The sequence below is a fragment of the Pseudophryne corroboree genome, chromosome 9 (assembly GCF_028390025.1).
Source record: "Pseudophryne corroboree isolate aPseCor3 chromosome 9, aPseCor3.hap2, whole genome shotgun sequence".
Classification (NCBI taxonomy): domain Eukaryota; kingdom Metazoa; phylum Chordata; class Amphibia; order Anura; family Myobatrachidae; genus Pseudophryne; species Pseudophryne corroboree.
Window position 1 is genome coordinate 10,951,810 of NC_086452.1, and position 26,311 is coordinate 10,978,120.

Below are 26,311 nucleotides of genomic sequence, written 5' to 3' on the forward strand. Positions count from 1 at the left end.
CAGCAGGATCCCTGAGGGTAGCCGTATCTTGGGATGGCAGCGCTACCTTTTTGGATAAGCGTGTCAACGCTTTGTCCACCCTAGGGGAGGATTCCCACCGTATCCTGTCCTTTGCTGGAAAGGATACGCCATAAGAATCCTTTTGGGAATCTGCAGTTTCTTGTCTGGAGATTCCCAAGCCTTTTCACATAACTCGTTCAGCTCATGAGAGGAGGGAAAAGTTACCTCAGCTTTCTTTCCCTTAAACATGTGTACCCTTGTGTCTGAGACAGAGGGGTCATCAGTGATATGCAGTACATCCTTTATTGCAGGGTTTCTCAAACTCTGTCCTCAGGACCCCACACAGTGCATGTTTTGCAGGTAACCAAGCAAGTGCACAGGTGTATTAATTACTCAGACACATTTTAAAAGGTCCACAGGTGGAGCTAATTATTTCACTTGTCATTCTGTGAGAAGACCTGCAAAACATGCACTGTGTGGGGTCCTGAGGACCGAGTTTGAGAACCTGTGCTTTATTGCAATAATCATATATCGAATACTTTTAGCCAAGTTTGGCTGTAACTTTGCATCATCGTAGTCGACACTGGAGTCAGAATCCGTGTCGGTATCAGTGTCTACTATTTGGGATAGTGGGCGCTTTTGAGACCTCGAAGGTTCCTGCGACATAGGGACAGGCAGGGGTTGACTCCCTGCCTGTTCCCTAGCCTCCGCTTTGTCCAATCTTTTGTGCAATAAATTCACATTAGCACTTAAAACATTCCACATATCCATCCAGTCAGGTGTCGACGGCGACACCACACTCATTTGCTCCACCTCCTCCCTAGGAGAGCCTTCTACCTCAGACATGTCGACACACGCGTACCGACACACCACACACTCAGGGAATCCTCTTATCTGAAGACGGTTCCCCCACAAGGCCCTTTGGAGAGACAGAGAGAGAGTATGCCAGCACACACCCCAGCGCTATTAACCCAGGAAAAAAACACACAATATGTGGCTTGACATGCAGGGTGGACTAGCCCTGTGCTGGGGTCCCCCACACGTCAGAGATTGTGACCGTACTTTAGCACATCTACGATCAGCTCTAAATGAACCCCATAGTCTCAATCACACACAGATACACATTCAGTCGGAGTGAAGGATTACTGCGCTCACATAGGGAAATAGGGAAGATTGTGGCGCTGCTGTGTCCGGAAGGGGCCTGGCCTCCCTGTAATTGTAGCAAAAGGCGTGGGTGACCTTAATATGCGGACTTGTGACACATACTCCTGGGTTTGCTCGGAAATTACGTACTGCATGGCCAGAAAGCAAACGTATGCCATAAACATGGATGTAAGCGTGTGATGTATGGCGGTATAAACCAGCGTACGCAAATGACATTTGCAACTGCAGCTATGGGGCTACAACGTGTAATTCTGCAGCCACAGACTCGCTAAGTTCTCCTAGAGGTAGGTGCATGACGTCACAAGAGCTAGATCGGCATATGTTCCACGGTTCTACCGCCTGATATACGACCCTCTCAATCCGCTAATTGCAGGGAAACAGATACATTATTTGGGCAAAGTCACCTTTCAGCCCAGTAACAATATATGGGAAAACTTCCAAGCAAGTACGTTACCTTAATTTCAATGAGGAGCTTTATTCTGACGTTTTCCACTTTGCGCTTCAGCTGATCGAGTTCTTGCTGTTTTGAAGTTATTGTCATTATTAAAGAATTCTGGGGAGAGTGCAGAACAAAACGGCGATGGATATATTATTATTATATATTTATTTAGCCACAAAATTCTACATCTTCTTGCAGAGTGGTAATGCAGGGTATACAAGGAAATGACGTAGGGCCCAGAGGGTGGTAGGTGATCACGACACAAAAGGTGGCAATGGAAAACAAGAATAGAGAGAGGATCTGAAGGAGGAGAAGAGAGGGAGTAATGACCCAGAAGGTGCGTCTGGAGAATGGACGGACAGCCTATACCACCACCTAGTCTATCCTCAGGCTGGTGGAGTGGGTGACAGGCCATGGTAGGAGAGAGCTGTGGCGGAAGTGATACCCGAGGGGGAAATTCCCCCACCTTAGCAGGGAAACCGTGCAGTGAAGTGGAAATGTTATGGGGGGGGGGGGCAATTATACCATCACAAAAAGGTCGTCATGTGTACAGGTTCGCAGAGGTGGATGATTTTGGGCTTCGTCATCTGCTTTCAATGTAATGTACTTTGCACTTTCTTGGTGCACTTTTATACCAGTGCAAAATATAATGCAAATGTATGACACATGGCACAAACACCGTTCCAATGTCCGTGGCACTCCCATGATTAATTTAAGGTCTGATAGAAGCTATAAGGCCACTTTTTCAGAGGAAAAATAAAAGTTGAAATGAGCAAAGCGGGCGTTTCTGAAGTGCTATCAGGCTAGTGAAGCTATTAATGTTTCCATCATTTTATATATTGATCCGACTGGTAAGTAAAACGATATCAGAAACTCGGGAGATCTTACCTTGGAACTGGCAGCTAGTGTCGGATTCTTGGCGCGTTGTCTACTGTCCCGGGCGGCGAGCTGCGTCAGCAGCTTCTGATAGTAAATGTCCTGCTCACTTTTCAGCTTGTTCAGAGTCTCCTCCAGTGCGGATGTGGCTTTCTTGCTTTCAAAATACTTCTTTTTCCAAGAATCTCTGGCTGCGTGAAATAGTGAAAACTCCAATTAGGAGAAGAGTGGTCCAGCAGACACCACTGCATTTGTTACCCCATGCCTGGATTTACTCCCAGGAATGGGCTTATTGGCACAATTCTCCCTCCTCCGAGCAGGGCCCTCCGAGACATATGGTGGACCTGGGTGCTGGAGGAGGTGTGGCCAAACACTGAGTTTTGGCCACACCCACTTGTTAAAACTTTGACTTAAAATACTATGCTTTGCAGTGACGTGCCAAGAAGGAGGGCAACCCATCTCCATGGCAAGCCTGGGCCCGGGTTACCAGTACCCTCCTCAGCCCCCTCTTGGCACCGCTGCCTCCAGGACCAACCACCATTCTGCAGGAGGCCGTGGATCCTATATATCTGGTCCTCCCTTCCCTAAATATGGAGAAGCAATGCAGCTGTGTGCAGGCGTCTGCCCTTCCCCATACCTTATAAAGATACCCTATATAAATCCACAAATAGTGCTGGAGACCACCAGAAAGAACGTTCATGCTTAGTCACCAGCTAACATGACAACACCTCTACCAGGACCCCCGACCAGGTGCATCCCAAGTCCTCGGCTGGGCTTTCACTTAACATTTTCTATTAATCAAAGGTGTTTCTACATTGTCTTGTGTTATCTATTTAATGTACAGCGGTTTTCCATGACCAGGCGGTCGTATTACGGTGACTTCTCCGGTTGTCTCCTGTGTTTGCAGAAGATTCGGCCAGAACAGCACTATTGTGGAGTTTGCGTAGGGCACTAATTATTAGGTGGTAATATTAGGGTATTGGGGAGAAATTTATTTGATGAGGGGGGTTTTCTTTTAATAGTGTGTCTTGTTGTCCCTAATAATTTAAGGTAAAGTGACAGGACTATTCATTTCATACTGGATTGGGTTGGGGTCTATTAATTGAATGCTGGGCTGAGTTTTGAAACACAAAGGGCTATTTATTCATTATATATACAGGTTGAGTATCCCTTATCCAAAATGCTTGGGACCAGAAGTATTTTGGATATCGGATTTTTCCGTATTTTGGAATAATTGCATACCATAATGAGATATCATGGTGATGGGACCTAAGTCTAAGCACAGAATGCATTTATGTGTCATATACACCTTATACACACAGCCTGAAGGTCATTTAATACAATATTTTTAATAACTGTATATTAAACAAAGTTTGTGTACATTGAGCCATCAGAAAACAAAGGTTTCACTATCTCACTCTCACTCAAAAAAGTCCGTATTTCGGAATATTTGGATATGGGATACTCAACCTGTACTAATTATTTAATGTGGTGGGGTGGAATAGGCTTATTTATTAGTTGTGACTGGTTGCAGGTACTGAGGCTGGATTATTGGTATGTAGTCAAAGTCTCGATATCTGAATATTGACATGGACTTTATGGTCACATTGAATGTCGAAAGGCAAATTGTTGACGGCTTTTGTTAGTGTTAGGCCGCAGTTGGGGTTAAGCTGCGGTTTGGGTTAGGGCGTAAATACCAGTCAAGGGTCAGGAAGCAAGCGGAGAAAATCGTGGCAGATATGCAGCACCCAGGTCACAAACTGTTTGAACCGGATCTATCAGGCAGACGCTACAGGTCTATTCCCGCTAAGTCAACAGATCCATTAAAAGCTTCTTCCCACTAGCTGTCCACCAGCTGAACAATATATAAAAAGTCTAACATGTATAATATGTCCAGTCTATGGTACACTTGCAATGTGCAGTATGAACTCATACGTGTAATGTATGCTACGTTTTTCCCCTTCTTATGCTATGTATCCCCCCTTCATGTTGCTGCTTGGCGATGCATTGTACCCCAAAAATTCCTAGTGTACGTGAGTATACCTGGCCAATAAAGCGGATTCTGATTCTAAATGGACAGAATATACTATGTCCTCATTCTGGCATTGGTGACATTGTCAACATTTAAACCATGCCAACATTTTGTACCACTCCCTAATTTTTAAACATTGGTGCTATGTTTTCAACTTTTGGGCAAGTTGGGGGACGGGGAACTACAGCCTTCACTCTACTTTCCATATTCCATGTAGCTATCCCTTTTTCCAAACCGGACCCTGCTTTCCTAGTACTCAGTGGCAAAAGTAACAGCGCCGCCCTATAGGAAGGATTGATAAATAAAATAATACGATCGAGAAGACACTGAAATATAAAGTATAGATAAAACAAGCAGTGGGCAGCACTGTATGGCAGTCATACATGTATACGTCCAGGATATATAGCACGTTACATGGGTCAGTACCTTGGTGGCGCCGGAGTTTATACTGCTCCAGCAAAGACTTTATCCTCTTTATCATCTCCTCCCGGGATTTCTCTAGCTGGACCCGCTCTTCTCTTACACGTTTTAATTGTTCCTGAATAGTTTCATCTGTAACAATAATATGTGGGAAAAATATAATTTCACTCAAGATGAAGCGCTGAGCAGTCACCTGGCCTAGGGGAGTCCTGTCTGATGGCAGCTGCGAGAACCGCGGTGCTGATTATCCGGAACCAGGGCTGGTGTAAACCAAATGTTTTTATTTTGCTTTTTTTTTTTAAAAACACACTTTTTTATTATGCTGCGACTACAGGCACAGCGTGTGACTTGTTAAATTAAAAAAAAGCATATTATACTAAACAACTAGTGTTTTTTATTCTAAATGTTTAATGTCACCAGCATGCCCAGTGCTAATGCTTATCTCCTCCTTTGTGTGTGTGTTTCTGAAAAGTGATTTTGCATTTTCCAATTTGTATTAGTATTCAGATTTATTTCATAAGAAGTAATAAGTAGGACTAATGCTTAACATTAACTTGCTATTTTCAATTTCTTACTTTGTATGTTTTATTAAGTTTAGTCTATATGTATTCAGATGTAATAGGAATAATAAGCAGTAAAAAAAATGGTTTAATTGAAAGATGTCAAATAAATCATATAAAAGCCTAATAACTTTGAAATGTTAATGTTAGAAAGGATTAAAGCATGGTTGATCAAGGTTTCTAATACATAGCCATTTTCCACAATATTAATATAATAAGCAGGATTATTATTTTTTCTTTCGTTAAAACATTAATGGTGCCATGTGTCAGAAAAAGCATTGGTACCCCTCCCATATTTTGCCTAGGGATAAAAAAGGGTGTGGGCATACAATAGTACCCCAAATTCATATGACACCACACAGTAATGTACATTATTCACATTATGCCACACAGTAGTGCCCCTTATTCACAATAGGCCACACAATAGTACTCCTTGTTTATTTTATGCCACACAGTATTGTCCCTTATTTACATTACACCACACAGCAGTGCCCCTTATTCACATTACACCGCACAGTAATATACATTACTCACATTATGCCACACAGTAGTGTCACTTACTCACATTACACCGCACAGTAGTGTCCATTATTCACATTGCGCCACACAGTAGTGCCCCTTATTCACATTACACCACAGAGTAATGTACATTACTCACATTATGCCACACAGTAGTGTCCCTTATTCATAATAGGCCGCACAATAGTACCCCTTGTTTATTTTACATCACACAGAATTGCCCTTTATTTACATTACACAACACAGTAGTGCCCTTTATTCACATTACACCGCACAGTAATGTACATTATGCCACACAGTGGTGTCCCTCATTCACATTACACAGTAGTGTCCATTATTCCCATTACACCGCACAGTAGTGTCCGTTATTCACATTACACCGCACAGTAGTGTCAGTTATTCACATTACACCTCACAGTAGTGTGCCTTATTCACATTACGTTGCACAGTAGTTTCCCTTATTCACATTACGCAGCACAGTAGTGTCCCTTATTCACATTACGCAGCACAGTAGTGTCCCATATTCACATTACGCAACACAGTAGTGTCCGTTATTCACATTACGCAGCACAGTAGTGTCCCTTATTCACATTACGCAGCACAGTAGTGTCCCTTATTCACATTACGCAGCACAGTAGTGTCCCTTATTCACATTACGCAGCACAGTAGTGTCCCTTATTCACATTACGCAGCACAGTAGTGTCCATTATTCATGTTATGTTATGTGTGACGCTACACGTCATGACGTCTCTCACTATAGTCTGCAGAAGCTGCGAGGAGGAGCTCTGGAGGGTGCTGACCTCTGATAAAGAGCTGGTGATGCCACTATTAAAATCATTGCAAATGGGCATTGCTGCAACAGACTGTTCCTCTCCCTTGGCGACTTGCAATATGTGCAGTGGCACTGGCTGCACTGCCCTGGTTACGGCCCTGCCTACATTACCTGGTCATTTTGGAACATAGCTGCAATTTTTAGATATCATTGTTTTCTAAATAGTACAAACAAATATGTAGAAGCCATTAACCAAATTCAGTTATCAGAATCTAGTATTTTGGTACCTGTGACACTAGTAGAGAAGGGATGACACTTTGGTCATTAATTCATATGTGGTCAACATCCAGCCTGCATCCTTTGCCTGGGTGTGGTATTGAAGGTCGACAGTAACTAGGTCGAGAATGTCTAAGTCGACAGTAACTAGGTTGACAGGGTCTTTAGGTCGACATGTTCTAGGTCGACAGGTCAAAAGGTCGACATGAGGTTTTTTGTTATTTTGGTGTCGTTTTCTTCGTAGAGTGACCGGGAACCCCAATTAGTGCACCGCGTCCCCTCCTTCGGGCATGGTGCCTTCGCTCCGCTACCGATTCGCTTGGCACAATTATCGTACCAATTGTATTCCACGTGGATCGTTAAGTATGAAAAGGTTAAAAGAAAAAGAAAAAAATTGTGAAAAAATCATGTCGACCTTTTGACCTGTCGACCTAGAACATGTCGACCTAAAGACCCTGTCGACCTAGTTAATGTCGACCAATAGTGGTCGACCTAGACATTGTCGGCCTCGTTACTGTCGACTTAGAGACCGGATCCCCCTTTGCCTACTGACTTACACTATCCCCCTAATTAGTCAGGTCTATTAGGAGAATCCGTGTAATAAAACGTAGAAGTGAATTCATGTTGCTCTGGTGCAGACCTCCCTTCTCCTGATATCAAGTTCATGTAATAATTCTGTGTTTCAGAGACTCCAACTTCTTAATTATTATTAACATTTATTTATACAGCACCAGCAGGGGAGAAAGTGCATTTTTTTGTACAATGTAGCGAAAGCCTGAATATATTAATAAAAAAAACATTGTGGCATTGGCCAGACAAGAGAGGTCGCCCCACTTACTGCGTGCAGTCATTTGGGGTTTTGGAGACTGGATTGTGGGAAAATCTGGGAGAAGCGGTGGTGACGGGGGAGGCTGGTAGTGAGCTGGCTCCACTGGATGTCTGAAAGTAGTGCCACCAAACTGCAAAACATTAGATGCAGGACATGTACTAAAGGGAATATACATTATAGCAGATAAAGCGGAAGATGAAAGTACAGCCATTTACTACAGTGTGCATTGTTTTGTGTCAATGATTTAACCAGGATCCAATACTCCAATAGTCTACACCAGTATTTGCCAAACCTGGTCCCCATGGAACCCTAACAGTGCATGTTTTCCAGATCATCTAGCTGGAGCACAATAGACCAACAAATGCTACTAATTTCTCCTGAGGATACCTTGAAAACATGCACTGTTAGGAGTTCTTGTGAACTGGATTTAGGAAACGCTGGTCTACAGTGTAAAGTCGGCCAACCACCTAAGATTATCTTTCCAACCAGCCAACTCGTTATTTGGGTGATCAAAAATCTGGTAATGTACGTGAGCTGTTTGCTCCAAACACTGGAAAACTTCAGAAAAAGGTCATTTAGACACGCTGCTTAAAGGGGCTCATTTATCAACGAGTTTTAGCTATTTAAAACTTGTTGCGTATGATAAATGGTGCTCCAGCCAATCAGCTGCCAACTGTCATGTTCAGCTCCTAACTGTCGTGTTCAGCTCCTAACTGTCATGGGTTTCAAAAACAGGAGCTGATTGGCTGGAGTTCCATTTATCACATGCAATGGGTTTTAAATAGCTAAAACTTGGTGATAAATGGGCCCTTAAATCTGTTTGCATTAACCAGTTTGTCTGAACGACTGTTTTTGACCATTTTTCGATGCTTGGGAGCACACGGCATTTGCTCACGTACATTACCAGAATTTCGTTCCCCAGCAAGCAGGTCCGAATTAGCCCCCAAGTAGCAGCCAATCAGCTCATAACTGACATTTTTCAAACCCAGCCTGTGACATGGCAAGTAGGAGCTGATTGGCTGGTACTTTATCTCCATCCAAGACTTAGTAAATAGACCCATAGTCCTAAATAAATAAGTGTGCACTTTTGGTTTTGGTGTCACTATTAGTGCATACCATACTTTGTTATTTTAGTGCATTCCGTATTTTCCGAAATGTCCTGCAGTATAATGATTGTCTTGCATATTATTATTTAGCCTGTCGGGCCCATACGGTGGATACATTGCAGTGAATGAATTCTCAGGTGTAACGATCACGGAACCCGTTACCTGGTGCTGTTGGTTCCTGGGCTGGCTGTTGGCCGGATTTGCTTCTAAAGGTTTTTCTGGACTGTGAAAAATGAAAAGTTGAACTTTAGTACAGACAAGTCAGTAGCCCACGAGGCCCCAAGCCCAATGGTGACCCCCTAGGTACCAGGAGCACTGGCCTTCACCACCACCCCCAGTATCCGGGCGGGCCCCCTGGCTCAGGCTATGTTCTGGGAGGAAAGGAGAGTGAGACATGGGAATATTGTTCATCGTATTCCTCCTTATGGACTCTCCATGTGATCATCTTATTCCTCTGCTAACCCCAAAATGAGGATTGACTGGGACGCCAGAGGCCGTTTGCCTTCCTTCCAAGCGACAATGGACTTTTCCCCAGTTGAGGAAGGGGTCTATGTAACGTGGCGGAAGGTGTCTAATCGATGCAGGGGAAACGGAGGGAGGATTCTGGGTAATGTTGATAGGATCCAATGAAATGTGACTGTAGTGTGTAAATGTGAGTGGGGGTATTGTACAATGTGGCTGGTCTCTTGTGGCATGGGACACTGGAGATCAGAGTAGTGGTCCGGGAAACTGCTAGGCCTTTTGGTCCATTACCAGCTGGCAAGCCAACCGAGCCCCTCCGCATTTCTCCGACATATGTTATCTACCGACCTTTTTACTAGACATGGGGGGTCATTCCAAGTTGATCGCAAGTAGCAACTTTTTGCAGCCCGTGCCATCAACTAGACCAGGCCTGGCCAACCTGTGGCTCTCCAGCTGTTGTGAAACTACAAGTCCCATCATGCCTTGCCACAGTTTTGCTATTAGGGAATGCTAAAACTGTGGCAAGGCATGCTGGGATGTGTAGTTTTACTACATCTGGAGAGCCACAGGTTGGCCAGGCCTGAACTAGACGCTGCCTATGGGGGGAGGGTTTTTTTGCATAGCAGGGCTGCGATCGCTTGTGCAGCCCTGCTATGCAAAAAAAGGTTTGTGTAAAACAAGACCAGGGTATGAGTTACTTACCCTGTGCGATGAATCCAGCGTTGCAGGTCCCGGAATTGACATCAGACATCCGCCCTCCAAACGCCTCAATGCGCCTGCATTCGCCGCACCACTCCCAGAAAATGGTCAGTTGACGCCCCGGAATGCCTTCCTCCTGTTAATCTTCTTGCGGTCGCCGCTGTGACCGCTTTCTTCGCTAGCGGCGTCGCTGCCTGGCGACAGCCGTCACCGGGCAACGACGCACCTGTGTAATGTGGGCGCAACGCATGTGCAGTTCCGACCCGATCGCATGGTTGCGACGAAGCGTAGCATGCAATCGGGTCGGAATGACCCCCATAGTGTATATAATAAGATTTTACTCACCGGTAAATCTATTTCTCGTAGTCCGTAGTGGATGCTGGGGACTCCGTCAGGACCATGGGGAATAGACGGGCTCCGCAGGAGACTGGGCACTCTAAGAAATATTTAGTACTACTGGTGTGCACTTGCTCCTCCCTCTATGCCCCTCCTCCAGACCTCCGTTAAGGAAACTGTGAAAGAGCTGACATTATAAGGAAAGGATTTTGGAATCCAGGGTAAGACTCATACCAGCCACACCAATCACACCGTATAACTTGTGATAAACTTACCCAGTCAACAGTATGAACCACAACAGAGCATCAACAATGGATGCCCACATAACATAACCCTTTATTAAGCAATAACTATGTACACGTATTGCAGAAAGTCCGCACTTGGGACGGGCGCCCAGCATCCACTACGGACTACGAGAAATAGATTTACCGGTGAGTAAAATCTTATTTTCTCTAATGTCCTAGTGGATGCTGGGGACTCCGTAAGGACCATGGGGATTATACCAAAGCTCCCAAACGGGCGGGAGAGTGCGGATGACTCTGCAGCACCGAATGGGCAAACACAAGGTCCTCCTCAGCCAGGGTATCAAACTTGTAGAACTTAGCAAATGTGTTTGGACCCGACCAAGTAGCTGCTCGGCAAAGCTGTAATGCCGAGACCCCTCGGGCAGCCGCCCAAGAAGAGCCCACTTTCCTTGTGGAATGGGCTTTCACTGATTTTGGATGCGGCAAACCAGCCGCAGAATGAGCCTGCTGAATCGTGCTACAGATCCAGCGAGCAATGGTTTGCTTTGAAGCAGGAGCACCCAGCTTGTTGGATGCATACAGGATAAACAGCGAGTCAGTCTTCCTGACTCCAGCCGTCCTGGCTAAATAGATCTTCAAAGCCCTGACTACATCAAGCAACTTGGAATCCTCCAAGTCACGAGTAGCCGCAGGCACCACAATAGGTTGGTTCAAATGAAAAGATGACACCACCTTCGGCAGAAATTGCGGACGAGTCCGTAATTCTGCCCTGTCCATACGGAAAACCAGATAGGGGCTTTTACATGACAAAGCCGCCAATTCTGACACACGCCTAGCCGAAGCTAAGGTCAATAGCATGACCACCTTCCACGTGAGATACTTTAGCTCCACGGTCTTAAGTGGCTCAAACCAGTGGGATTTCAGGAAACCCAACACCACGTTGAGATCCCAAGGTGCCACTGGTGGCACAAAAGGGGGCTTAATATGCCTCACTCCCTTAACAAACGTCTGAACTTCAGGAAGAGAAGCCAGTTCCTTTTGAAAGAAAATGGATAGGGCCGAAATCTGGACCTTTATGGACCCCAACTTCAGGCCCATAGTCACTCCAGACTGTAGGAAGTGCAGGAACCGGCCCAGCTGGAATTCCTCTGTAGGGGCCTTCCTGGCCTCACACCAGGCAACATATTTTCGCCATATACGGTGATAGTGTCTTGCTGTCACGTCCTTCCTAGCCTTTATCAGCGTAGGAATAACTTCCTCCGGAATGCCTTTTTCCGCTAGGATCCTGCGTTCAACTGCCATGCCGTCAAACGCAGCCGCGGTAAGTCTTGGAACAGACAGAGCCCCTGTTGCAACAGGTCCTGTCTGAGAGGCAGAGGCCATGGGTCCTCTGTGAGCATTTCTTGCAGTTCCGGGTACCAAGTCCTTCTTGGCCAATCCGGTACAATGAGTATTGTTCTCACTCCTCTTTTTCTTACGATTCTCAGCACCTTGGGTATGAGAGGAAGAGGAGGAAACACATAGACCGACTGGAACACCCACGGTGTTACCAGGGTGTCCACCGCTATCGCCTGAGGGTCTCTTGACCTGGCGCAATACCTTTGTAGCTTTTTGTTGACGGGACGCCATCATGTCTACCTGTGGCAGTTCCCATCGATTTGTAATCTGAGTGAAGAGTTCGTGATGAAGTCCCCACTCTCCCGGGTGGAGGTCGTGCCTGCTGAGGAAGTCTGCTTCCCAGTTGTCCACTCCCGGAATGAACACTGCTGACAGTGCTTGCACGTGATTCTCCGCCCAACGAAGAATCCTGGTGGCTTCCGCCATCGCCACTCTGCTTCTTGTGCCGCCCTGGCGGTTTACATAAGCCACTGCGGTGATGTTGTCTGACTGAATCAGCACTGGTTGGTTGCGAAGCAGAGGCTTCGCTTGACTCAGGGCGTTGTATATGGCCCTTAGTTCCAGGATATTTATGTGCAGACAAGCCTCCTGACTTGACCACAACCCTTGGAAGTTTCTTCCCTGAGTGACTGCCCCCCACCCTCGGAGGCTCGCATCCGTGGTCACCAGGACCCAGTCCTGTATGCCGAACCTGCGGCCCTCGAGAAGGTGAGCACTCTGTAGCCACCACAGAAGAGACACCCAGGCCCTCGGGGACAGGGTGATCAGCCGATGCATCTGAAGATGCGATCCGGACCACTTGTCCAACAGATCCCACTGAAAGATCCTCGCATGGAACCTGCCGAAGGGAATGACTTCGTATGATGCCACCATCTTTCCCAGGACTCGCGTGCAGCGATGCACCGACACCTGTTTCGGTTTTAAGAGGTCTCTGACTAGAGTCACGAGCTCTTGAGCCTTCTCCGCCGGGAGAAACACCTTCTTCTGGTCCGTGTCCAGAATCATGCCCAGAAAAGGCAGACGCGTTGTAGGAATCAGCTGCGACTTTGGGATATTCAGAATCCAGCCGTGCTGTTGCAACACTTCCTGAGAGTGTGCTACGCTGATCAGCAACTGCTCTCTGGACCTCGCCTTTATGAGGAGATCGTCCAAGTATGGGATAATTGTGACTCCTTGCTTTCGAAGGAGCACCATCATTTCTGCCATTACCTTGGTAAATATTCTCGGTGCCGTGGAGAGCCCAAACGGCAACGTCTGGAATTGGTAATGACAGTCCTGTACCACAAATATGAGGTACTCCTGATGAGGTGGATAAATGGGGACATGCAAGTAAGCATCCTTGATGTCCAGAGACGCAATAAAATCCCCCTCTTCCAGGATTGCAATGACCGCTCTGAGCGATTCCATTTTGAACTTGAATCTTTTCAGATAAATGTTCAGGGACTTTAAATTCAATATGGGTCTGACCGAACCGTCCGGTTTCGGTACCACAAACATTGTGGAATAGTATCCTCTTCCTTGTTGAAGGAGGGGAACCTTTACCACCACCTGCTGGAGATATATGAATTGCCGCTAACACTACTTCCCGTTCCATGGGGGAAGCTGGTAGGGCCGATTTGAGGTAACGGTGAGGGGGCATCACTTCGAATTCCAGCTTGTATCCCTGAGACACAATCTGTATAGCCCAGGGATCCACCTGTGAGCGAACCCACTGGTGGCTGAAATTTCGGAGACGCGCCCCCACCGCTCCTGGCTCCTGTGGAGCCCCAGCGTCATGCGGTGGATTTAGTGGAAGCCGGGGAGGACTTCTGTTCCTGGGAACTAGCTGTATGGTGCAGCTTCTTTCCTCTACCCCTGCCTCTGGCAAGAAAGGACGCACCTCTGACCTTCTTGCTTCTTTGTGATCGAAAGGACTGCATTTGGTAATACGGTGCTTTCTTAGGCTGTGAGGGAATATATGGCAAAAAATTTTACTTCCCAGCCGTAGCTGTGGAAACTAGGTCCGAGAGGCCGTCCCCAAACAATTCCTCACCCTTGTAAGGTAAAACCTCCATGTGCTTTTTGGAGTCGGCATCACCTGTCCATTGCCGAGTCCACAGGACCCTTCTGGCAGAAATTGACATTGCATTTATTCTAGAGCCCAGTAGGCAAATGTCCCTCTGGGCATCCCTCATATATAGGACAGCGTCTTTTATATGCCCCAGGGTCAGTAAAATGGTATCCTTGTCTAAGGTATCCATTTCCTCAGACAGATTATCTGTCCATGCTGCTACAGCACTACACATCCAGGCCGACGCAATTGACGGCCTCAGTAGAGTACCTGAATGTGTATAAACAGACTTCAGGATACTTTCCTGCTTCCTATCTGCAGGATCCTTTAGGGCGGCCGTATCCTGTGACGGCAGGGCCACCTTCTTAGACAAGCGTGTCAGAGCTTTATCTACCCTAGGGGAGGATTCCCAGCACACCCTGTCCGTTGGCGGGAAAGGGTACGCCATAAATAACCTTTTGGAAATCAGCACTTTCCTATCGGGGGAATCCCACGCTTTTTCACATAATTCATTTAACTCATGTGAAGGGGGAAAAGTCACCTCTTGCTTTTTCTCCCCATACATATAAACCCTCTTGTCAGGGACAGGGTTTACCTCTGATATGTGCAATACATCCTTCATTGCTATAATCATGTAGCGGATGGCTTTAGCCATTTTAGGCTGCAATTTTGCATCATCCTCATCGACACTGGAGTCAGAATCCGTGTCGATATCTGTGTCGATTTTGGATAGTGGGCGCTTCTGAGACCCTGACAGCCCCTGCGCTGTAGGATCAGGCATGGGCTGAGACCCCGACTGTCCCAAGGCATCAGCTTTATCCAACCTTTTATGCAAGGAGTTTACATTATCATTTAACACCTTCCACATATCCATCCAATCAGGTGTCGGCGCCGTCGGCGGAGACACGTCATTCGACTACGCAACATTGCTCGTATCAGGCCATATCTCTCCCAGAGTGCAACTAAACTCATCATCCACTCACTGGTCATCTCACGACTTGATTACTGCAATGACCGCCTCACTGGCCTCGCTTGCTCCCCTCCAATCTGTCCTGAACTCCGCAGCTAGGCTTATCTTCCTCTCCCGCCGCACCACATCTGCCACTCCCCTTCAACAAAATCTACACTGGCTTCCATTCCCCTACAGAATCCTCTTCAAACTCCTCACCCTCACATACAAGGCCATCTCTAATTCCACTGCTCCCTACATCTCCAACCTCCTTTCCCTTCATACTCCCTCCCGCCCCCTACGGTCGACTAATGACCGTCGCCTCTCCACCGCCCTGGTTACTGCTTCCCATGCACGAGTTCAGGATTTTGCACGTGCTGCACCCCTTCAGTGGAACGCACTCCCCCGCTCCATTAGACTCTCCCCAACCTTGCAAAGCTTCAAACGGGCTCTAAAAACCCACCTATTCATCAAAGCGTACCCTTATAATGCATAACCCAGAGCTGAAGCCGCGCCTCCACCCCCTGCCTCATGCCGTGAACATCTCAGCTTTGCTTGCATACTGCCATCAGGCTACCTCCCACTTGCCTGCACCTCTTGTCATCTGTCTGTCGCCCCTCCCCAATAGATTGTTAGCTCTTCAGAGCAGGGCCCTCTTTCCTCTTGTTATCTAAGCCCTCGTCTCAACACATTTCACTCACAGCTCTCCCCTACTCAACGACCATTTTTATTCTGCTAGTAAAGGCTCATCTCCATCTATGACCACCAGCCTCTAGTAGTACGATGATCAACTCCCTCAATACTTACATCTTAGCTGTACTATGTCTTGAGAATGTGTGGTGCTCTGTTACCTGTACTCTATTTCTGTTATTTATTTACTGTAATGCAATGTTTTGTCCCCTGTACTGTCCTTTGTACGGCGCTGCGAAACACATGTGGTGCCTTATAAATAAAATGTAATAATAATAATAATAATAATTCATCTGCACTTGCTCTGCCTCCACATAGCCCTCTTCGTCAAACATGTCGACACACGCGTACCGACACACCACACACACAGGGGATGCTCTATATGAGGACAGGACCCCCACAAGGCCTTTTGGAGAGACAGAGAGAGAGTATGCCAGCACACACCCCAGCGCTATATGACCCAGGAATCACACAGTAACTTAGTGTTTACCCAGTAGCTGCTGTATATATGATTAATGCGCTAAATTTATGTGCCCCCCCTCTCTTTTTACCCTTTCTACCGTGAGTCTGCAGGGGAGAGCCTGGGGAGCTTCCTCTCAGCGGAGCTGTGGAGAGAAACTGGCGCTGGTGAGTGCTGAGGAAGAAGGCCCCGCCCCCTCAGCGGCGGGCTTCTGTCCCGCGATTTTGTGTGAAATTAATGGCGGGGGCTCATGCATATAACAGTGTCCAACTGTATATATGCTGCTTTTGCCAGGAGGTACTTAATTGCTGCCCAGGGCGCCCCCCCCTGCGCCCTGCACCCTACAGTGACCGGAGTGTGTGGGTTAGTGTGGGCGCAATGGCGCACAGCTGCAGTGCTGTGCGCTACCTCATGTGAAGACAGGAGTCTTCTGCCGCCGATTTTGACGTCTTCTTGCTTCAACCCACCGGCTTCTGGCTCTGCGAGGGGGACGGCGGCGCGGCTCCGGGAACGGACGACCAAGGTTAGGTTCCTGTGTTCGATCCCTCTGGAGCTAATGGTGTCCAGTAGCCTAAGAAGCGCAACCTAGCCGCAGTTAGTAGGTTTGCTTCTCTCCCCTCAGTCCCACGTAGCAGAGAGTCTGTTGCCAGCAGAAGCTCTCTGAAAATAAAAAAACCTAACTAAAATACTTTCTTATTAGCAAGCTCAGGAGAGCTCACTAAAATGCACCCAGCTCTGTCCGGGCACAGATTCTAACTGGGGTCTGGAGGAGGGGCATAGAGGGAGGAGCCAGTGCACACCAGTAGTACTAAATCTTTCTTAGAGTGCCCAGTCTCCTGCGGAGCCCGTCTATTCCCCATGGTCCTTACGGAGTCCCCAGCATCCACTAGGACGTTAGAGAAAATAAGATTTTAAACCTACCGGTAAATCTTTTTCTCCTAGTCCGTAGAGGATGCTGGGGACTCCGTTAGGACCATGGGGTATAGACGGGCTCCGCAGGAGACACGGGCACTATAAAGAACTTTTAGTATGGGTGTGCACTGGCTCCTCCCTCTATGACCCTCCTCCAGACCTCACTTAGAGAAACTGTGCCCAGAGGAGATGGACAACATGAGGAAAGGATTTTGTTAATCTAAGGGCAAGATTCATACCAGCCCACACCAATCATACCATGTAACCTGGAATATACGCAACCAGTTAACAGTATGAACAAAAAACAGTATCAGTCAAAGACCGATTCCAACTGTAACATAACCCTTATGTAAGCAACAACTATATACAAGTCTTGCAGATTTAGTCCGCACTGGGACGGGCGCCCAGCATCCTCTACGGCAGCCATTCCCAACCATGGTCCTCAAGGCACACTAACAGTGCAGGTTTTAGTGATATCCAGGCTTCAGCACAGGTGACTTAATTAGTAGCTCAGTTATTTTGATTTAATCATCTGTGCTGCAGCCTGGATATCACTAAAACCTGCACTGTTGGTGTGCCTCGAGGACCGTGGTTGGGAATGCCTGCTCTACGGACTAGGAGAAAAAGATTTACCGGTAGGTTTAAAATCTTATTTGCTCTTACGTCCTAGAGGATGCTGGGGACTCCGTAAGGACCATGGGGTTTATACCAAAGCTCCAAACTGGGCGGGAGAGTGCGGATGACTCTGCAGCACTGACTGAGCAAACAAGAGGTCCTCATCAGCCAGGGTATCAAACTTGTAGAATTTTGCAAAAGTGTTTGAATCCGACCAAGTAGCTGCTCGGCAAAGTTGTAACGCAGAGACACCCCGGGCAGCCACCCAAGACGAGCCCACCCTCCTAGTGGAATGGGCCTTCACCGAATTTGGTAACGGCAATCCAGCCGTAGAATGAGCCTGCTGAATTGTGTTACAGATCCAGCGAGCAATAGTCTGCTTAGAAGTAGGAGCGCCAACTTTGTTGGCTGCATACAGGACAAACAGAGCCTGTTTTCCTAACCCGAGCCGTCCTGGCTACATAAATTTTTAAGGCCCTGACTACATCCAGGGACTTGGAGTCCTCCAAGTTCCCCGTAGCCACAGGCACCACAATAGGTTGGTTCATATGAAATAAAGAAACCACCTTAGGCAAAAATTGAGGACGAGTCCTCAACTCCGCTCTATCCACATGGAAAATCAAATAGGGGCTCTTGTGGGACAAGGCCGCCAATTCGGACACCCGCCTTGCAGATGCCAAGGCCAATAACATGACCACCTTCCACGTGAGAAATTTTAATACAACCGTTTGAAGAGGTTCAAACCAGTGAGATTTTAGGAAACTTAACACCACTTTAAGGTCCCATGGGGGCACAAAGGGGGGCTGGATGGGCAGCACTCCCTTCACAAACGTCTGGACTTCTGGGAAAGAAGCCAATTCCTTCTGGAAGAATATAGATAGGGCTGAAATCTGTGGAGCCCGTCTATACCCCATGGTCCTAATGGAGCCTAACTTCAGGCCCATATCCACTCCTGTCTGTAGAAAGTGGAGAAAACGGCCCAGATGGAAATCTTCCGTAGGAGCATTCTTGGCTTCACACCAAGATACATACTTCCTCCAGATACGGTGATAATGTTTTGCCGTTACCTCCTTCCTAGCCTTTATCAGAGTAGGGATGACTTCCTCCGGAATACCTTTCCCAGCTAGGATTCGGTGTTCAACCGCCATGCCGTCAAACTGCTGTAACAGGTCCTCCCTGAGAGGAAGAGGCCACGGATCTTCTGTGAGCATTTCCTGAAGATCTGAGTACCAGGCCCTTCGAGGCCAATCTGGAACAATGAGTATTGTCTGCACTCTTTTTCGTCTTATGATTCTCAATATTTTTGAGATGAGAGGAAGAGGAGGGAACACATAGACCGACTGAAACACCCATGGTGTCACCAGGGCGTCCACCGCTACTGGAGGGTCCCGTGACCTGGCACAATACCTCCGAAGCTTCTTGTTGAGGCGTGACGCCATCATGTCTATTTGAGGAATTCCCCAAAGACTTGTTATCTCTGCAAAAACTTCTTGATGAAGTCCCCACTCTCCTGGATGGAGATCGTGTCTGCTGAGGAAGTCTGCTTCCCAGTTGTCCACTCCCGGAATGAAGACAGCTGACAGAGCGCTTACGTGATTTTCCGCCCAGCGAAGAATCCTGGGGGCTTCCGCCATCGCCACTCTGCTCCTTGTCCCGCCTTGGTGGTTTACATGAGCCACAGCTGTGACATTGTCTGATAGAATCAGAATCGGTAGGTCGCGAAGAAGATTCTCCGCTTGTCGTAGGCCGTTGTATATGGCCCTCAATTCCAGTATGTTGATGTATAGACAAGCCTCCTGGCTTGACCATAGTCCCTGAAAATTTCTTCCTTGTGTGACTGCTCCCCATCCTCGGAGGCTCGCGTCCGTGGTCACCAGAACCCAGTCTTGAATGCCGAGCCTGCGACCCTCTAGAAGGTGAGCACTCTGCAGCCACCACAGGAGAGACACCCTGGCCCTGGGGGACAGGGTTATTTTCTGATGTATTTGTAGATGGGACCCGGACCACTTGTCCAGAAGGTCCCACTGAAATGTCCTCGCATGGAACCTACCGAAGGGGATGGCCTCGTAGGCTGCCACCATTTTTCCCAGAACTCGAGTGCATTGATGAACAGACACTCTTTTTGGTTTTAGCAGGTCTCTGACCATGTTCTGGAGGTCCTGGGCTTTTTCCATTGGGAGAAAAACCCTCTTTTGTTCCGTGTCCAGAATCCTGCCTAGAAATGATAGCCGAGTCGTTGGAACCAATTGTGACTTTGGCAGATTGAGAATCCAACCGTGCTGTTGCAGCACTCTCAGGGAGAGCGACACGCTCTTTAGCAATTGATCTCTCGATCTCGCCTTTATCAGGAGATCATCCAAGTATGGGATAATTGTGACTCCCTGCCTGCGCAGGAGCACCATCATCTCCGCCATCACCTTGGTGAAAATCCTCGGGGCCGTGGAAGGCCCAAACGGCAACGTCTGAAACTGGTAATGACAGTCCTGTATAGCAAATCTCAGGTACTCCTGATGAGGGGGCTATATGGGGACATGAAGGTATGCATCCTTTATGTCTAGTGACACCATAAAATCCCTCCCTTCCAGGCTGGATATTACAGCTCGGAGCGATTCCATCTTGAATTTGAACCTTTTCAAGTACAGGTTTAGGGATTTTAGATTTAAAATGGGTCTGACCGAACCATCCGGCTTCGGGACCACGAACAGGGTTGAATAGTACCCTTTTCCCTGTTGGACCAGGGGAACCTTGACAATCACTTGCTGTTGACACAGCTTTTGAATTGCAGCTAACACTACTTCCCTCTCCGGGGGTGAAGCTGGCAAGGCCGACTTAAAAAATCGGCGAGGGGGCACCTCTTCGAATTCCAGCTTGTAGCCTTGGGAAACAATTTCCATCGCCCAAGGATCCACGTCTGAATGAACCCAGATCTGGCTGAAAAGTCGAAGACGTGCCCCCACTGGTGCGGACTCCCTCAGTGGAGCCCCAGCGTCATGCGGTGGATTTTGTAGAAGCCGGGGAGGACTTCTGCTCCTGGGAACTAGCCGAAGCAGGCGTTCTCTTTCCTCTACCCTTACCTCTGGCAAGGAAGGAGGAGCCCCGACCTCTTCTGGACTTATGCGACCGAAAGGACTGCATCTGATACTGTGGAGTTTTCTTTTGCTGTTGGGGAACAAAAGGTAAAAAGGTAGATTTACCCGCGGTAGCTGTGGAAACCAGGTCCGCGAGCCCATCCCCAAACAACACTTCACCCTTGTAAGGTAAAACCTCCATATGCTTCTTTGAGTCTGCATCACCCGTCCATTGGCGGGTCCATAGAGCTCGTCTCGCAGAAATAGCCATGGCATTGGCTCTGGAACCCAGCAGCCCAACGTCTCTTTGAGCGTCCCTCATATATAAGACTGCGTCTTTAATGTGGGCTAAGGTCAATAAAATGGTATCCCTGTCCAGGGTATCAAGGTCAGCTGACAAGGTATCTGTCCACGCTGCAACTGCACTACACACCCATGCCGATGCTATTGCCGGTCTGAGCAAAGCACCTGTATGCGCATAAAATAAGAATTTACTCACCGGTAATTCTATTTCTCGTAGTCCGTAGTGGATGCTGGGAACTCCGTAAGGACCATGGGGAATAGACGGGCTCCGCAGGAGACTGGGCACTCTAAAAGAAAGATTAGGTACTATCTGGTGTGCACTGGCTCCTCCCTCTATGCCCCTCCTCCAGACCTCAGTTAAGGAAACTGTGCCCGGAAGAGCTGACACAACAAGGAAAGGATTTGGAATCCAGGGTAAGACTTATACCAGCCACACCAATCACACTGTACAACTTGTGATAACCATACCCAGTTAACAGTATGAACAACAACTGAGCCTCAGTAACAGATGGCTCATAACAATAACCCTTTAGTTAAGCAATAACTATATACATGTATTACAGAGAGTCCGCACTTGGGACGGGCGCCCAGCATCCACTACGGACTACGAAAAATAGAATTACCGGTGAGTAAATTCTTATTTTCTCTGACGTCCTAGTGGATGCTGGGAACTCCGTAAGGACCATGGGGATTATACCAAAGCTCCCAAATGGGCGGGAGAGTGCGGATGACTCTGCAGCACCGAATGAGCAAAGGCAAGGTCCTCCTCAGCCAGGGTATCAAACTTGTAGAACTTAGCAAATGTGTTTGAACCCGACCAAGTAGCAGCTCGGCAAAGCTGTAAAGCCGAGACCCCTCGGGCAGCCGCCAAGAAGAGCCCACCTTCCTTATGGAATGGGCTTTTACTGATTTAGGATGCGGTAACCCTGCCGCAGAATGAGCTTGCTGAATCGTGTTACAGATCCAGCGCGCAATAGTTTGCTTTGAAGCCGGGGCACCCAGTTTGTTGGGTGCATGCAGGATAAACAGCGAGTCAGTTTTCCTGACTCCAGCCGTCCTGGCTACATAGATTTTCAAAGCCCTGACTACGTCCAGCAACTTGGAGGCCTCCAAGTCCCGAGTAGCCGCAGGCACCACAATAGGTTGGTTCAAATGAAACGCTGATACCACCTTTGGGAGAAATTGGGGACGAGTCCTCAATTCTGCCCTGTCCATATGGAAGATCAGATACGGGCTTTTACATGACAAAGCCGCCAATTCTGACACACGCCTAGCTGAAGCCAAGGCCAACAGCATGACCACCTTCCACGTGAGATACTTTAGCTCCACGGACTTAAGTGGCTCAAACCAGTGTGATTTCAGGAAATCCAACACAACGTTAAGATCCCAGGGTGCCACTGGAGGCACAAAAGGTGGCTGTATATGCAGCACTCCCTTAACAAACGTCTGAACTTCAGGCAGTGAAGCCAGTTCTTTTTGAAAGAAAATAGGGCCGAAATCTGGACCTTTATGGATCCTAATTTTAGGCCCATAGTCACTCCTGGCTGTAGGAAGTGCAGGAATCGACTAGAGATGAGCGGGTTCGGTTTCTTTGAATCCGAACCCGCACGAACTTCACTTTTTTTTTCACGGGTCCGAGCGACTCGGATCTTCCCGCCTTGCTCGGTTAACCCGAGCGCGCCCGAACGTCATCATGACGCTGTCGGATTCTCGCGAGGCTCGGATTCTATCGCGAGACTCGGATTCTATATAAGGAGCCGCGCGTCGCCGCCATTTTCACACGTGCATTGAGAGTCATAGGGAGAGGACGTGGCTGGCGTCCTCTCCATTTAGATTAGATTTAGAAGAGAGAGAGAGAGAGAGATTGCTGTGATACTGTAGATTAGAAGAGAGTGCAGAGTGCAGACAGAGTTTAGTGACTGACGACCACAGTGACCAGTGACCACCAGAGACAGTGCAGTTGTTTGTTTTATTTAATATATCCGTTCTCTGCCTGAAAAAAACGATACACAGTCACACAGTGACTCAGTCTGTGTGCACTGCTCAGCCCAGTGTGCTGCACATCAATGTATTGTATATAAAGCTTATAATTGTGGGGGAGACTGGGGAGCACTGCAGGTTGTTATAGCAGGAGCCAGGAGTACATGATAAATAATATTATATTAAAATTAAACAGTGCACACTTTTGCTGCAGGAGTGCCACTGCCAGTGTGACTAGTGGTGACCAGTGCCTGACCACCAGTATATTAGTAGTATTGTATACTATCTCTTTATCAACCAGTCTATATTAGCAGCAGACACAGTACAGTGCGGTAGTTCACGGCTGTGGCTACCTCTGTGTCGGCACTCGGCAGGCAGTCCGTCCATCCATAATTGTATTATATACCACCTAACCGTGGTTTTTTTTTTCTTTCTTTATACCGTCGTCATAGTCATACTAGTTGTTACGAGTATACTACTATCTCTTTATCAACCAGTGTACAGTGCGGTAGTTCACGGCTGTGGCTACCTCTGTGTCGGAACTCGGCAGGCAGTCCGTCCATCCATAATTGTATTATAATATATACCACCTAACCGTGGTTTTTTTTTCGTTCTTTATACCGTCGTCATACTAGTTGTTACGAGTATACTACTATCTCTTTATCAACCAGTGTACAGTGCGGTAGTTCACGGCTGTGGCTACCTCTGTGTCGGAACTCGGCAGGCAGTCCGTCCATCCATAATTGTATTATAATATATACCACCTAACCGTGGTTTTTTTTTCGTTCTTTATACCGTCGTCATACTAGTTGTTACGAGTATACTACTATCTCTTTATCAACCAGTGTACAGTGCGGTAGTTCACGGCTGTGGCTACCTCTGTGTCGGCACTCGGCAGGCAGTCCGTCCAACCATAATTGTATTATATACCACCTAACCGTGGTTTTTTTTTCATTCTTTATACCGTCGTCATACTAGTTGTTACGAGTATACTACTATCTCTTTATCAACCAGTGTACAGTGCGGTAGTTCACGGCTGTGGCTACCTCTGTGTCGGCACTCGGCAGGCAGTCCGTCCAACCATAATTGTATTATATACCACCTAACCGTGGTTTTTTTTTCATTCTTTATACCGTCGTCATACTAGTTGTTACGAGTATACTACTATCTCTTTATCAACCAGTGTACAGTGCGGTAGTTCACGGCTGTGGCTACCTCTGTGTCGGCACTCGGCAGCCCGTCCATAATTGTATATACCAGTGACCTAACCGTGGTTTTTTTTTCTTTCTTTATACATACATACTAGTTACGAGTATACTATCTCTTTATCAACCAGTCTATATATTAGCAGCAGACACAGTACAGTGCGGTAGTTCACGGCTGTGGCTACCTCTGTGTCGGCACTCGGCAGCCCGTCCATAATTGTATATACCACCTAACCGTGGTTTTTTTTTCTTTCTTTATACATACATACTAGTTACGAGTATACTATCTCTTTATCAACCAGTCTATATATTAGCAGCAGACACAGTACAGTGCGGTAGTTCACGGCTGTGGCTACCTCTGTGTCGGCACTCGGCAGCCCGTCCATAATTGTATATACCACCTAACCGTGGTTTTTTTTTCTTTCTTTATACATACATACTAGTTACGAGTATACTATCTCTTTATCAACCAGTCTATATTAGCAGCAGACACAGTACAGTGCGGTAGTTCACGGCTGTGGCTACCTCTGTGTCGGCACTCGGCAGCCCGTCCATAATTGTATATACCACCTAACCGTGGTTTTTTTTTCTTTCTTTATACATACATACTAGTTACGAGTATACTATCTCTTTATCAACCAGTCTATATATTAGCAGCAGACACAGTACAGTGCGGTAGTTCACGGCTGTGGCTACCTCTGTGTCGGCACTCGGCAGCCCGTCCATAATTGTATATACCACCTAACCGTGTTTTTTTTTTCTTTCTTTATACATACATACTAGTTACGAGTATACTATCTCTTTATCAACCAGTCTATATATTAGCAGCAGACACAGTACAGTGCGGTAGTTCACGGCTGTGGCTACCTCTGTGTCGGCACTCGGCAGCCCGTCCATAATTGTATATACCACCTAACCGTGGTTTTTTTTCTTTCTTTATACATACATACTAGTTACGAGTATACTATCTCTTTATCAACCAGTCTATATATTAGCAGCAGACACAGTACAGTGCGGTAGTTCACGGCTGTGGCTACCTCTGTGTCGGCACTCGGCAGCCCGTCCATAATTGTATATACCACCTAACCGTGGTTTTTTTTTCTTTCTTTATACATACATACTAGTTACGAGTATACTATCTCTTTATCAACCAGTCTATATTAGCAGCAGACACAGTACAGTGCGGTAGTTCACGGCTGTGGCTACCTCTGTGTCGGCACTCGGCAGCCCGTCCATAATTGTATATACCACCTAACCGTGGTTTTTTTTTCTTTCTTTATACATACATACTAGTTACGAGTATACTATCTCTTTATCAACCAGTCTATATATTAGCAGCAGACACAGTACAGTGCGGTAGTTCACGGCTGTGGCTACCTCTGTGTCGGCACTCGGCAGCCCGTCCATAATTGTATATACCACCTAACCGTGGTTTTTTTTTCTTTCTTTATACATACATACTAGTTACGAGTATACTATCTCTTTATCAACCAGTCTATATATTAGCAGCAGACACAGTACAGTGCGGTAGTTCACGGCTGTGGCTACCTCTGTGTCGGCACTCGGCAGCCCGTCCATAATTGTATATACCACCTAACCGTGGTTTTTTTTTCTTTCTTTATACATACATACTAGTTACGAGTATACTATCTCTTTATCAACCAGTCTATATATTAGCAGCAGACACAGTACAGTGCGGTAGTTCACGGCTGTGGCTACCTCTGTGTCGGCACTCGGCAGCCCGTCCATAATTGTATATACCACCTAACCGTGGTTTTTTTTTCTTTCTTTATACATACATACTAGTTACGAGTATACTATCTCTTTATCAACCAGTCTATATTAGCAGCAGACACAGTACAGTGCGGTAGTTCACGGCTGTGGCTACCTCTGTGTCGGCACTCGGCAGCCCGTCCATAATTGTATATACCACCTAACCGTGGTTT

General features: G+C 47.1%; 1 protein-coding gene across 2 annotated transcripts in view; it reads right to left on the reverse strand.

Annotated features, from left to right (window-relative positions):
• The window catches only part of SPATA1 (spermatogenesis associated 1), a 95,554-nt gene that overhangs the window by 4,897 nt on the left and 64,346 nt on the right, over positions 1-26,311 (reverse strand). For both annotated transcript variants that reach the window (XM_063938959.1, XM_063938960.1), the window contains 5 exons: positions 9,156-9,216; positions 7,897-8,017; positions 4,938-5,063; positions 2,492-2,670; positions 1,619-1,717 (listed from right to left, as the gene is read on the reverse strand). In XM_063938959.1, the coding sequence (XP_063795029.1) occupies positions 1,619-1,717; positions 2,492-2,670; positions 4,938-5,063; positions 7,897-8,017; positions 9,156-9,216 (586 nt within the window). The remainder of the gene's footprint in view (positions 1-1,618; positions 1,718-2,491; positions 2,671-4,937; positions 5,064-7,896; positions 8,018-9,155; positions 9,217-26,311) is intronic.